The 15327-nt window shown below is 46.2% G+C and overlaps 1 protein-coding gene across 1 annotated transcript in view; it reads left to right on the forward strand.

The window, feature by feature from the left end:
• The window catches only part of mmp21 (matrix metallopeptidase 21), a 31507-nt gene extending 18420 nt beyond the window's left edge, over positions 1–13087 (forward strand). The window contains exons 6-10 of the mRNA XM_031815821.1: positions 5377–5518; positions 6625–6754; positions 8418–8545; positions 10307–10479; positions 11837–13087. Coding sequence (XP_031671681.1) covers positions 5377–5518; positions 6625–6754; positions 8418–8545; positions 10307–10479; positions 11837–12184 — 921 coding nt within the window. The 3' untranslated portion in view covers positions 12185–13087. The remainder of the gene's footprint in view (positions 1–5376; positions 5519–6624; positions 6755–8417; positions 8546–10306; positions 10480–11836) is intronic.
• Positions 13088–15327: the final 2240 nt, after the last annotated feature.

The following is a 15327-nucleotide window of genomic DNA, read 5'->3' on the forward strand; positions in this document are numbered from 1 at the left end:
ATAAGGTAGCCTAGTGGTTAAATGTCAGGGCTGAGTGAGCACTATCAGGTAGCCTAGTGGTTAAATGTCAGGGCTGAGTGAGCACTATCAGGTAGCCTAGTGGTTAAATGTCAGGGCTGAGTGAGCACTATCAGGTAGCCTAGTGGTTGAATGTCAGGGCTGAGTGAGCACTATCAGGTAGGAGACAGGTAGCCTAGTGGTTAAATGTCAGGGCTGAGTGAACACTATCAGGTAGCCTAGTGGTTAAATGTCAGGGCTGAGTGAGCACCATCAGGTAGCCTAGTGGTTGAATGTCAGGGCTGAGTGAGCACTATCAGGTAGGAGACAGGTAGCCTAGTGGTTAAATGTCAGGGCTGAGTGAGCACCATCAGGTAGGAGACAGGTAGCCTTGTGGTTAAATGTCAGAGCTGAGTGAGCACTATCAGGTAGTCTAGTGGTTAAATGTCAGGGCTGAGTGAGCACCATCAGGTAGGAGACAGGTAGCCTAGTGGTTAAATGTCAGGGCTGAGTGAGAACTATCAGGTAGCCTAGTGGTTAAATGTCAGGGCTGAGTGAGCACTATCAGGTAGCCTAGTGGTTAAATGCCATGGCTGAGTGAGCACTATCAGGTAGGAGACAGGTAGCATAGTGGTTAAATGTCAGGGCTGAGTGAGCAATATCAGGTATCCTAGTTGTTAAATGCCATGGCTGAGTAAGCACTATCAGGTAGGAGACAGGTAGCCTAGTGGTTAAATGGCAGGGCTGAGTGAGCACTATCAGGTAGGAGACAGGTAGCCTAGTGGTTAAATGTCAGGGCTGAGTGAGCACTATCAGGTAGCCTAGTGGTTAAATGTCAGGGCTGAGTAAGCACTATCAGGTAGGAGACAGGTAGCCTAGTGGTTAAATGGCAGGGCTGAGTGAGCACTATCAGGTAGGAGACAGGTAGCCTAGTGGTTGAATGTCAGGGCTGAGTGAGCACCATCAGGTAGCCTAGTGGTTGAATGTCAGGGCTGAGTGAGCAGTATCAGGTAGCCTAGTGGTTAAATGTCAGGGCTGAGTGAACACTATCAGGTAGCCTAGTGGTTAAATGTCAGGGCTGAGTGAGAACTATCAGGTAGGAGACAGGGAACCTAGTGGTTAAATGTCAGGGCTGAGTGAGAAATATCAGGTAGGAGACAGGTAGTCTAGTGGTTAAATGTCAGGGCTGAGTGAGAACCATCAGGTAGGAGACAGGTAGCCTAGTGGTTAAATGGCAGGGCTGAGTGAGCACTATCAGGTAGGAGACAGGTAGCCTAGTGGTTGAATGTCAGGGCTGAGTGAGCACTATCAGGTAGCCTAGTGGTTGAATGTCAGGGCTGAGTGAGCAGTATCAGGTAGCCTAGTGGTTAAATGTCAGGGCTGAGTGAACACTATCAGGTAGCCTAGTGGTTAAATGTCAGGGCTGAGTGAGAACTATCAGGTAGGAGACAGGTAACCTAGTGGTTAAATGTCAGGGCTGAGTGAGAAATATCAGGTAGGAGACAGGTAGTCTAGTGGTTAAATGTCAGGGCTGAGTGAGAACCATCAGGTAGGAGACAGGTAGCCTAGTGGTTAAATGTCAGGGCTGAGTGAGCACTATCAGGTAGCCTAGTGGTTAAATGTCAGGGCTGAGTGAGCACCATCAGGTAGCCTAGTGGTTAAATGTCAGGGCTGAGTGAGCACCATCAGGTAGCCTAGTGGTTAAATGTCAGGGCTGAGTGAGCACTATCAGGTAGCCTAGTGGGTAAATGTCAGGGCTGAGTGAGCACCATCAGGTAGGAGACAGGTAGCCTAGTGGTTACATGTCAGAGCTGAGTGAGCACTATAAGGTAGCCTAGTGGTTAAATGTCAGGGCTGAGTGAGCAGTATCAGGTAGGAGACAGGTAGCCTAGTGGTTGAATGTCAGGGCTGAGTGAGCACTATCAGGTAGGAGACAGGTAGCCTAGTGGTTACATGTCAGGGCTGAGTGAGCAGTATCAGGTAGGAGACAGGTAGCCTAGTGGTTGAATGTCAGGGCTGAGTGAGCACTATCAGGTAGGAGACAGGTAGCCTAGTGGTTACATGTCAGGGCTGAGTGAGCACTATAAGGTAGCCTAGTGGTTAAATGTCAGGGCTGAGTGAGCACTATCAGGTAGCCTAGTGGTTAAATGTCAGGGCTGAGTGAGCACTATCAGGTAGCCTAGTGGTTAAATGTCAGGGCTGAGTGAGCACTATCAGGTAGCCTAGTGGTTGAATGTCAGGGCTGAGTGAGCACTATCAGGTAGGAGACAGGTAGCCTAGTGGTTAAATGTCAGGGCTGAGTGAACACTATCAGGTAGCCTAGTGGTTAAATGTCAGGGCTGAGTGAGCACCATCAGGTAGCCTAGTGGTTGAATGTCAGGGCTGAGTGAGCACTATCAGGTAGGAGACAGGTAGCCTAGTGGTTAAATGGCAGGGCTGAGTGAGCACCATCAGGTAGGAGACAGGTAGCCTTGTGGTTAAATGTCAGAGCTGAGTGAGCACTATCAGGTAGTCTAGTGGTTAAATGTCAGGGCTGAGTGAGCACCATCAGGTAGGAGACAGGTAGCCTAGTGGTTAAATGTCAGGGCTGAGTGAGAACTATCAGGTAGCCTAGTGGTTAAATGTCAGGGCTGAGTGAGCACTATCAGGTAGCCTAGTGGTTAAATGCCATGGCTGAGTGAGCACTATCAGGTAGGAGACAGGTAGCATAGTGGTTAAATGTCAGGGCTGAGTGAGCAATATCAGGTATCCTAGTTGTTAAATGCCATGGCTGAGTAAGCACTATCAGGTAGGAGACAGGTAGCCTAGTGGTTAAATGGCAGGGCTGAGTGAGCACTATCAGGTAGGAGACAGGTAGCCTAGTGGTTAAATGTCAGGGCTGAGTGAGCACTATCAGGTAGCCTAGTGGTTAAATGTCAGGGCTGAGTAAGCACTATCAGGTAGGAGACAGGTAGCCTAGTGGTTAAATGGCAGGGCTGAGTGAGCACTATCAGGTAGGAGACAGGTAGCCTAGTGGTTGAATGTCAGGGCTGAGTGAGCACCATCAGGTAGCCTAGTGGTTGAATGTCAGGGCTGAGTGAGCAGTATCAGGTAGCCTAGTGGTTAAATGTCAGGGCTGAGTGAACACTATCAGGTAGCCTAGTGGTTAAATGTCAGGGCTGAGTGAGAACTATCAGGTAGGAGACAGGTAACCTAGTGGTTAAATGTCAGGGCTGAGTGAGAAATATCAGGTAGGAGACAGGTAGTCTAGTGGTTAAATGTCAGGGCTGAGTGAGAACCATCAGGTAGGAGACAGGTAGCCTAGTGGTTAAATGGCAGGGCTGAGTGAGCACTATCAGGTAGGAGACAGGTAGCCTAGTGGTTGAATGTCAGGGCTGAGTGAGCACTATCAGGTAGCCTAGTGGTTGAATGTCAGGGCTGAGTGAGCAGTATCAGGTAGCCTAGTGGTTAAATGTCAGGGCTGAGTGAACACTATCAGGTAGCCTAGTGGTTAAATGTCAGGGCTGAGTGAGAACTATCAGGTAGGAGACAGGTAACCTAGGGGTTAAATGTCAGGGCTGAGTGAGAAATATCAGGTAGGAGACAGGTAGTCTAGTGGTTAAATGTCAGGGCTGAGTGAGAACCATCAGGTAGGAGACAGGTAGCCTAGTGGTTAAATGTCAGGGCTGAGTGAGCACTATCAGTTAGCCTAGTGGTTAAATGTCAGGGCTGAGTGAGCACCATCAGGTAGCCTAGTGGTTAAATGTCAGGGCTGAGTGAGCACCATCAGGTAGCCTAGTGGTTAAATGTCAGGGCTGAGTGAGCACTATCAGGTAGCCTAGTGGTTAAATGTCAGGGCTGAGTGAGCACTATCAGGTAGGAGACAGGTAGCCTAGTGGTTACATGTCAGGGCTGAGTGAGCACTATAAGGTAGCCTAGTGGTTAAATGTCAGGGCTGAGTGAGCAGTATCAGGTAGGAGACAGGTAGCCTAGTGGTTGAATGTCAGGGCTGAGTGAGCACTATCAGGTAGGAGACAGGTAGCCTAGTGGTTACATGTCAGGGCTGAGTGAGCACTATAAGGTAGCCTAGTGGTTAAATGTCAGGGCTGAGTGAGCAGTATCAGGTAGGAGACAGGTAGCCTAGTGGTTGAATGTCAGGGCTGAGTGAGCACTATCAGGTAGGAGACAGGTAGCCTAGTGGTTACATGTCAGGGCTGAGTGAGCACTATAAGGTAGCCTAGTGGTTAAATGTCAGGGCTGAGTGAGCACTATCAGGTAGCCTAGTGGTTAAATGTCAGGGCTGAGTGAGCACTATCAGGTAGCCTAGTGGTTAAATGTCAGGGCTGAGTGAGCACCATCAGGTAGCCTAGTGGTTAAATGTCAGGGCTGAGTGAGCACTATCAGGTAGCCTAGTGGTTAAATGTCAGGGCTGAGTGAGCACTATCAGGTAGCCTAGTGGTTAAATGTCAGGGCTGAGTGAGCACTATCAGGTAGCCTAGTGGTTAAATGTCAGGGCTGAGTGAGCACTATCAGTTAGCCTAGTGGTTAAATGTCAGGGCTGAGTGAGCACTATCAGGTAGCCTAGTGGTTAAATGTCAGGGCTGAGTGAGCACTATCAGGTAGCCTAGTGGTTAAATGTCAGGGCTGAGTGAGCACTATCAGGTAGCCTAGTGGTTGAGTCCCCAAGTCGACGAGGTGAAAAATCTGTCAGTGTGCCCTTAAGCAAGGTACTTAACCCTATTTGCACCTGTAATTTAGTCAAGCAGCTAACCGATCACTGCAGCTGTACATAGTCTATTGGTAAATAGCCCACCCATTTTCACCTACCTCATCCCCATACTGTTTTTATTTATTTACTTTTCTGCTCTTTTGCACACCAATATCTCTACCTGTACATGACCATCTGATCATTTATCACTCCAGTGTTAATCTGCAAAATTGTAATTATTCGCCTACCTCCTCATGCCTTTTGCACACATTGTATATAGACTCCCCCTTTGTTTTCTACTGTGTTATTGACTTGTTAATTGTTTACTCCATGTGTAACTCTGTGTTGTCTGTTCACACTGCTATGCTTTATCTTGGCCAGGTCGCAGTTGCAAATGAGAACTTGTTCTCAACTAGCCTACCTGGTTAAATAAAGGTGTTCTCAACTAGCCTACCTGGTTAAATAAAGGTGTTCTCAACTAGCCTACCTGGTTAAATAAAGGTGTTCTCAACTAGCCTACCTGGTTAAATAAAGGTGTTCTCAACTAGCCTACCTGGTTAAATAAAGGTGTTCTCAACTAGCCTACCTGGTTAAATAAAGGTGTTCTCAACTAGCCTACCTGGTTAAATAATGGTGAAAAAAAAAAAAATGTAATTACCCCTGAATACTACCGTTGTTTTCCCACCCGTCAGGTGGCAGTGCATGAGATAGGCCACGTCCTGGGCCTGCCTCACATCTACAGGACTGGTTCCATTATGCAACCAAGTTACCTGCCCCAGGAATCAGGCTTCGAGATCAACTGGATGGACAGGAAGTCCATACAGCACCTCTATGGTAGGACAGAGCCACTGTATGTGAAAGTTGTGGAAACAGTACCACCTAGTGGACGAAATAGGAATATACTACCTGCCTACCTACCTACCTACCTACACCTGTCTACCTACCTACCTACCTACACCTGTCTACCTACCTACCTATCTACCTACCTACCTACCTGCCTACACCTGTCTACCTACCTACCTACCTACCTACAAACACCTGTCTACCTACCTAACTATCTACCTACCTACCTACCTACCTACCTACACCTGTCTACCTACCTACCTACCTACCTACCTACACCTGTCTACCTACCTACCTACCTACCTGCCTACCTACCTACACCTACCTACCTGCCTACCTACCTACCTACCTACCTACCTACCTACCTACCTATCTACACCTGTCTACCTACCTACCTACCTACCTACACCTGTCCACCTACCATCTGGCTGGCTGTCTGGCTACCTGGCTATCTGTCAAATCCTCTTCCATCTGTTTGTCTGGTCTGTTTCCCTCTAGGGGGCTGTAAGGTTCAACAGTCTGGTCTGTTTCCCTCTAGGGGGCTGTAAGGTTCAACAGTCTGGTCTGTTTCCCTCTAGGGGGCTGTAAGGTTCAACAGTCTGGTCTGTTTCCCTCTAGGGGGCTGTAAGGTTCAACAGTCTGGTCTGTTTCCCTCTAGGGGGCTGTAAGGTTCAACAGTCTGGTCTGTTTCCCTCTAGGGGGCTGTAAGGTTCAACAGTCTGGTCTGTTTCCCTCTAGGGGGCTGTAAGGTTCAACAGTCTGGTCTGTTTCCCTCTAGGGGGCTGTACGGTTCAACAGTCTGGTCTGTTTCCCTCTAGGGGGCTGTACGGTTCAACAGTCTGGTCTGTTTCCCTCTAGGGGGCTGTACGGTTCAACAGTCTGGTCTGTTTCCCTCTGGGGGCTGTAAGGTTCAACAGTCTGGTCTGTTTCCCTCTAGGGGGCTGTAAGGTTCAACAGTCTGGTCTGTTTCCCTCTAGGGGGCTGTAAGGTTCAACAGTCTGGTCTGTTTCCCTCTAGGGGGCTGTACGGTTCAACAGTCTGGTCTGTTTCCCTCTAGGGGGCTGTAAGGTTCAACAGTCTGGTCTGTTTCCCTCTAGGGGGCTGTAAGGGTCAGTACAACACAGTGTTTGACTGGATCAGGAAGGAGAGAACCCAGTACGGTGAGGTGGTGATTCGTTTCAACACCTACTTCATGAGGGACGGCTGGTACTGGCTCTATGAGAACAGGTAAAAACTGACAAATAATCACAATCTTAAAGTTTACCTTTCCGTTAGTCAGCACCTCTTCAACGACTTTGGGTGTGTGTCAATGAATTTCTACAGACCAACAACTATACAGTGCCTTGTGAAAGTATTCGGCCCCCTTGAACTTTGCGACCTTTTGCCACATTTCAGGCTTCAAACATAAAGATATAAAACTGTATTTTTTTGTGAAGAATCAACAACAAGTGGGACACAATCATGAAGTGGAACGACATTTATTGGATATTTCAAACTTTTTCAAGGGGGCCGAAAACTTTCGCAAGGCACTGTATTTGTGTATTTTGAAAACAATGAGATAGACTTCCTAAATCATCGTTATAAAAAGTATGGAAAAGAGGTTGAAATATATATATATATACATACAGTACCAGTCCATAGTCTGGACACACCGACTCATTCCAGATTGTTCTTTATTTGTACTATTTTCTACAGTGTAGAATAATAGTGAAGACATCAACACTATGAAATAACACATATGGAATCATGTGTCAACTTGAGGTCTGTTATTGTGTAGTGGAAACGTCTAGGAGCAACAATGGCTAAGCCGCAAAGTGGTAGGCCACACAAGCTCACAGAACGAGACCAGCTGAAGTGCTGAAGCACGTAAAAATTGTCTGTCCCTCGGTTGCAACACTCACAACCAAGTTCCAAACTGCCTCTGGAAGCAACGTCAGCACAATAACTGTTAGTCGGGAGCTTTATGAAATGAGTTTCCATGGCCGCGCAGCCGCACACAAGCCTAAGATCACCATGCTCAATGCCAAGCGTCAGCTGGAGTGATGTAAAGTTTGCCGCCATTGGACTCTGGAACAGTGGAAACGCGTTCTCTGGGGTGATGAATCACACTTCACCATCTGGGTTTGGCGGATGCCAGAAGAACGCTACCTGCCCCATTGCATAGTGCCTTGGTGGAGGACGAGTAATGGTCTGGGGCTGTCTTTCATGGTTTGGGCCCCTTAGTTCCAGTCAAGGAAAATCTTAACGCTACAGCATACAATGACATTCTAGATGATTCTGTTCTTCCAATGTTGTGGCAACAGTTTCCTGTTTCAGCATGGCAATGCCGCCGTGTACAAAGCGAGGTCCATACAGAAATGGTTTGTCAACATCGGTGGGGAAGAAGTTGACTGGCCTGCACAGAGCCCTGACCTCAACCCCATCGAACACCTTTGGGTTGAATTGGAAGGCCGAATGCGAGCCGGGCCTAATCGCCCAAAATCAGTGCCCGACCTCAACCCCATCGAACACCTTTGGGTGGAATTGAAACCCCGACTGTGAGCCAGGCCTAATCGCCCAAAATCAGTGCCCGACCTCACTAATGCTGTTATGGCTGAATGAAAGTCAGTCCCCGTAGCAATGTTCCAACATCTAGTGGAAAGTCTTCCCAGAAGAGTGGAGCTGCAAAGGGAGGGACCAACTCCATTTTAATGCCCATGATTATGTAATGAGATGCAGGCGTCCACATACTTTTGGTCATGTAGTGTATGTACAATTACATTCATTATGTTGTATAAACATTCCCCCCCCAAAATATAAACATAAATATCTGGAATTTTTCAAAACGCACGTAAATATATGGTTCTTCATTGCAAGGGTTGAAATCATTCTTCTCTCTGTATGAGGACAGGACCAACCGAACCCGCTATGGTGACCCGGTGGCTCTTCAGGTGGGCTGGCACGGCATACCTCCCGACGGGGTAGACGCATGTGTTCACGTGTGGAACAGGAACACTGATGCTGTCTACTTCTTTAAAGGTAATGGAACTGACTAGAGTAAACCTGTCTGTCTGTCTGTCTGTCTGTCTGTCTGTCTGTCTGTCTGTCTGTCTGTCTGTCTGTCTGTCTGTCTGTCTGTCTGTCTGTCTGTCTGTCTGTCTGTCTGTCTGTCTGTCTGTCTGTCTGTCTGTCTGTCTGTCTGTCTGTGTTCACGTGTGGAACAGGAACACTGATGCTGTCTACTTCTTTAAAGGTAATGGAACTGACTAGAGTAAACCTGTCTCTCTCTCTCTCTCTCTCTCTCTCTTTTGACTGTGGCTCCATCTGTAGGAGGCTTGAGTCTCCCTCTTGACTGTGGCTCCATCTGTTAGAGGCTTGAGTCTCCCTCTTGACTGTGGTTCCATCTGTTAGAGGCTTGAGTCTCCCTCTTGACTGTGGCTCCATCTGTTAGAGGCTTGAGTCTCCCTCTTGACTGTGGTTCCATCTGTTGGGGTCTTGAGTCTCCCTCTTGACTGTGTCTTCCTCTGTTAGAGGCTTGAGTCTCCCTCTTGACTGTGTTTCCATCTGTTAAAGACTTGAGTCTCCCTCTTGACTGTGGTTCCATCTGTTGGGGTCTTGAGTCTCCCTCTTGACTGTGTCTTCCTCTGTTAGAGGCTTGAGTCTCCCTCTTGACTGTGGTTCCATCATTAGGGGGCTTGAGTCTCCCTCTTGACTGTGTCTCCATCTGTAGGAGGCTTGAGTCTCCCTCTTGACTGTGTTTCCATCTGTTGGGGACTTGAGTCTCCCTCTTGACTGTGGTTCCGTCTGTAGGAGGCTTGAGTCTCCCTCTTGACTGTGGTTCCATCATTAGGGGGCTTGAGTCTCATTCTTGACTGTGGTTCCATCTGTAGGAGGCTTGAGTCTCCCTCTTGACTGTGTTTCCATCTGTTGGGGACTTGAGTCTCCCTCTTGACTGTTGCTCCATCTGTTAAAGACTTGGGTCTTCCTCTTGACTCTGGTTCCATCATTAGGAGGCTTGAGTCTCCCCCTTGACTGTGGTTCCATCATTAGGGGGCTTGAGTCTCCTTCTTGACTGTGGTTCCATCATTAGGGGGCTTGAGTCTTCGTCTTGACTGTGGTTCCATCATTAGGGGGCTTGAGTCTCCCTCTTGACTGTGGCTCCATCTGTTAAAGACTTGAGTCTCCTCTTGACTGTGTCTCCATCTGTTAGAGGCTTAAGTCTCCCTCTTGACTGTGGCTCCATCTGTTAAAGACTTGAGTCACCTCTTGACTGTGTTTCCATCATTAGGGGGTTTGAGTCTCCCTCTTGACTGTGTCTCCATCTGTTAAAGACTTGAGTCTCCTCTTGACTGTGGCTCCATCTGTTAAAGACTTGAGTCTCCGTCTTGACTGTGGTTCCATCATTAGGGGGCTTGAGTCTCCGTCTTGACTGTGTCTCCATCTGTTAAAGACTTGAGTCTCCGTCTTGACTGTGTTTCCATCATTAGGGGGCTTGAGTCTCCGTCTTGACTGTGGTTCCATCATTAGGGGGCTTGAGTCTCCGTCTTGACTGTGGTTCCATCATTAGGGTGCTTGAGTCTCCCTCTTGACTGTGTCTCCATCTGTTAAAGACTTGAGTCTCCCTCTTGACGTTCAACTCTGTCTGTAAATCGTAGTCCAGACCTACTCTATCATATGGCTGTTTTAAATGACTCTTGTTAGTTTAGTTTTTTTTAAGCGATTTGAAATGATCTCTGTTATGAAAATATCTGTAGAAGTTGAATAAATATATTTGTATGAATATCTCCTTGTGTACACTAGGCACCCAGTACTGGAGGTATGATGATGACAATGACCAGGTGTTTACAGTGGACCCTGAGGGACACCTCTACCCTAGACTCATCTCTGAGGGGTTCCCAGGGGTGCCCAGTCCTATAGACACAGCCTTCTATGACAGGAGGGACTATCACATCTACTTCTTCAAGGGCACCTATGTAAGTCATTAACATATTGTTAATTAGCCATGTCATTAACATATTGTTGATTAGCCATATGTCATTAACATATTGTTGATTTGACATATGTCATTAACATATTGTTGATTAGCCATGTCATTAACATATTGTTGATTTGACATGTTAACATATTGTTGATTTGACATATGTCATTAACATATTGTTGATTTGACATGTTAACATATTGTTGATTTGACATATGTCATTAAGATATTGTTGATTTGACATGTTAACATATTGTTGATTTGACATATGTCATTAACATATTGTTGATTTGACATATGTCATTAACATATTGTTGATTTGACATGTGTCAAATGGGGCGGCAGTGTAGCCTAGTGGTTAGAGCATTGGACTAGTAACCGAAAGGTTGCAAGTTCAAATCCCCGAGCTGACAAGGTACAAAATCTGTCGTTCTGCCCCTGAACAGGCAGTTAACCCACTGTTCCTAGGCCGTCATTGAAAATAAGAATTTGTTCTTAACTGACTTGCCTGGTTAAATAAAAAAAAATAAAAAAAATGCCATTAACATATTGTTGATTAGCCATATGACATTAACATGGCATTAACATGTCATTAACATATGGTTGATTTGACATGACATTAACATGGCATTAACATATTGTTGATTAGCCATATGTCATTAGCATGTCATTAACATGTCATTAACATATGGTTGATTTGACATGTCATTAACATGTCATTAACATATTGTTGATTAGCCATATGTCATTAACATGTCATTAACATGTCATTAACATATTGGTGATTAGCCATGTGTCATTAACATGTCATTAACATATTGTTGATTAGCCATGTCATTAACATGTCATTAACATAGTGTTGCTTTGTCATGTCATTAACATGTCATTAACATATTGTAAATTTATGTTTAATGTTCTTTATTAATCTCCTTCCTGTTTTATTTGTCATTTATCTGCTTGATTTGGTTGTTTAAATGTAAAGTGTTTAGAGATTTATAAGCACTTTAAATAAAGATTGATTTGATACATTTGAAATGTTCCTCAGCAGAAAACCACCATGACAACGGTTCAGTAAAGGGCTACATTATTCCCCTCAGAGTTTAAACATTCCTCCTTTAATATTTCCCAATTATATCCAAGTGGGAAAAGAGGAGGGAAAAAATGGCTGAATCAAGTTGTTAAAACACGTGAAAATATTGTGTCATGAAATCCCCATCGGAGTTGTTTGTTTTGATAAACTGAACATTTACCATCTTGTTGTTTAGTCCATTTATCACCTGCCTCGTTTACATGTTTCAACAGTTCTTTATTTTGTCCTCCTGTCATCTAAACATGTAAATGTGTTCCAACAGGTGTATGTGTTCGACGTGACAGCCACCCGCGTGTCCCCAGGCTTCCCCAGGAAGATCACCGCTGTGTTCCCAGCAGTAGTGTCTGGGGATCACCCGGGCGGTAGCATAGACGCCGCCTACTTCTCCTACACGCACAACGCTGTCTTCCTGTTCAAGGATACACTGTTCTGGAGGGTGGTGGGGAGGAGCAGAGACCGCTGGAGGAGACCGGCGCTGCCACGCAACGACCTGCTGCCACGCAACGGCCTGCTGCCACACAACGGCCTGCTGCCACGCAGGAAGGTGGAGGAACAGTGGTTTGACATTTGTAACGTTCACCCCTCGGCTCTGAAGGTGGCCCGTCGATGAGAGGGGGGGGCTATGAGGATTCTGTGTAACGTTCACCCCTCGGCCCTGAAAGTGGCCCGTCGATGAGAGGGGGGGGCTATGAGGATTCTGTGTAACGTTCACCCCTCGGCCCTGAAAGTGGCCCGTCGATGAGAGGGGGGGGGCTATGAGGATTCTGTGTAACGTTCACCCCTCGGCTCTGAAAGTGGCCCGTCGATGAGAGGGGGGGGCTATGAGGATTCTGTGTAACGTTCACCCCTCGGCCCTGAAAGTGGCCCTTCGATGAGGGGGGGGGGGGGACTATGAGGATTCTGTGGGATTAGTGGAGCCTGGACCCAGATCGGATGGCACTCGTACCAACTCTAAACATGACACTGAGTGAGCAGCACAGACTGGCCCCGTAGCCATGACAACAGAGTTCCTAAGGTGACCGCTGGTTTCACAGTAAACTGACTTATATCCATTACATTATAAAGATGTATTAGTCTACAACACATTTAATTCATTATGATAACTATTGTTAACTATTATCAACCTTGTACATGTCCACAATATATATTTAGTTGTTTCAAAAAAACATTTTAATAGTTTAATGGCCACGATTACAGACACCTGTGTCTTTTGACACTATATAAACGCAGTGTTTATACCCTGATGAAGACGGTTTTGGCTGTCGAAACGTTGGACATCTGAGCTCCTAGATTGGTGAGGCTCTCCTTTACTATTCATATTGGAATAGTTTACACAATATGTCGTTGAAGACAATAATGCCTTTTTTTTGGCATGTTCTTATGTTTCATTTTTATAAAATCAGTTGTAATTATATGGACTGAATTGAATTGACAAAAACAAACTCTGAAAACGCAGTTTTTAATTTAGACTGAGATCAGATACATGTTCCCTATTAAAGACTTGTAACAACAAACACAAAACAATGCTTCTGTTGTCTTGGATGTGATTGGCTTAATTTCTCAACACCACAGAACACATTCTGGAATGATTGATTGGTGAAATCTCTATGGTAACAGAAAATTCTAAACATGGGGATTTTTTTCCTTTTCTGGTAAAATAATCAATAGGATGGCCGATTTTGTAAGATTTTATAAAGTTAAAATTGTCATTTGAATAACACCGTTTCACTTTTTTAGTGTCATTAAACTCTGTCCCTATTCAAAATGTTTTTTAGCGAGTATTCCTGCAAAATACAAAAGTGAGGGTTAGTCCTATATTCAATTTATCGCAGGTTTTATGGAATTACTTTTGTGCCTTTCGATATCAAGCAAACCTTTTGAATTCGAGAACAAAATGATATTGAAGCTAAACATGAACTCACACTCCGTTGTCAGGTGTCCAGTAGAGGTCGGTGTTTGAAAGCAACTTGTAATCGAAGAAAGCACCGAAACCCCGGAGAAATCAGTGGAATCTCGCATTTAACGATACATAGGTTGAAAAACCACGTGATCGAACGAAGGTTCCGGACGACAATGATCACGTGATAATGTTACCTTGAAACGAGCATCATCGGTACGTTCTGTCGGTTCAGTAGTGCTTTGAAAACCGCATCGGGAACTCCTGTATCAATCGTCACATCACTAGGGATCGCCGTCACCACAGCAGCCTAACGACAACGGCCTGACGATGATGTGTAGCTCAGACTCCAAGCCAGAATCCAGCCCCTGGATCCTCTCATTCCCCTCCTAGATCCTTCATCTGGTCCATTCTCATTCCCCTCCTAGATCCTTCATCTGGTCCATTCTCATTCCCCCTCCTAGATCCTTCATCTGGTCCATTCTCATTCCCCTCCTAGATCCTTCATCTGGTCCATTCTCATTCCCCCTCCTAGATCCTTCATCTGGTCCATTCTCATTCCCCTCCTAGATCCTTCATCTGGTCCATTCTCATTCCCCTCCTAGATCCTTCATCTGGTCCATTCTCATTCCCCTCCTAGATCCTTCATCTGGTCCATTCTCATTCCCCCTCCTAGATCCTTCATCTGGTCCTGGTCCATTCTCATTCCCCTCCTAGATCCTTCATCTGGTCCATTCTCATTCCCCTCCTAGATCCTTCATCTGGTCCATTCTCATTCCCCCTCCTAGATCCTTCATCTGGTCCATTCTCATTCCCCTCCTAGATCCTTCATCTGGTCCATTCTCATTCCCCTCCTAGATCCTTCATCTGGTCCATTCTCATTCCCCTCCTAGATCCTTCATCTGGTCCATTCTCATTCCCCTCCTAGATCCTTCATCTGGTCCATTCTCATTCCCCTCCTAGATCCTTCATCTGGTCCATTCTCATTCCCCTCCTAGATCCTTCATCTGGTCCATTCTCATTCCCCTCCTAGATCCTTCATCTGGTCCATTCTCATTCCCCTCCTAGATCCTTCATCTGGTCCATTCTCATTCCCCTCCTAGATCCTTCATCTGGTCCATTCTCATTCCCCCTCCTAGATCCTTCATCTGGTCCATTCTCATTCCCCTCCTAGATCCTTCATCTGGTCCATTCTCATTCCCCTCCTAGATCCTTCATCTGGTCCATTCTCATTCCCCTCCTAGATCCTTCATCTGGTCCTGGTCCATTCTCATTCCCCTCCTAGATCCTTCATCTGGTCCATTCTCATTCCCCTCCTAGATCCTTCATCTGGTCCATTCTCATTCCCCTCCTAGATCCTTCATCTGGTCCATTCTCATTCCCCTCCTAGATCCTTCATCTGGTCCATTCTCATTCCCCCTCCTAGATCCTTCATCTGGTCCATTCTCATTCCCCTCCTAGATCCTTCATCTGGTCCATTCTCATTCCCCTCCTAGATCCTTCATCTGGTCCATTCTCATTCCCCTCCTAGATCCTTCATCTGGTCCATTCTCATTCCCCCTCCTAGATCCTTCATCTGGTCCTGGTCCATTCTCATTCCCCTCCTAGATCCTTCATCTGGTCCATTCTCATTCCCCTCCTAGATCCTTCATCTGGTCCATTCTCATTCCCCCTCCTAGATCCTTCATCTGGTCCATTCTCATTCCCCCTCCTATATCCTTCATCTGGTCCATTCTCATTCCCCTCCTAGATCCTTCATCTGGTCCATTCTCATTCCCCTCCTAGATCCTTCATCTGGTCCATTCTCATTCCCCTCCTAGATCCTTCATCTGGTCCATTCTCATTCCCCTCCTAGA

Source organism: Oncorhynchus kisutch, unplaced genomic scaffold (genome assembly GCF_002021735.2).
Source record: "Oncorhynchus kisutch isolate 150728-3 unplaced genomic scaffold, Okis_V2 scaffold635, whole genome shotgun sequence".
NCBI lineage: Eukaryota > Metazoa > Chordata > Actinopteri > Salmoniformes > Salmonidae > Oncorhynchus > Oncorhynchus kisutch.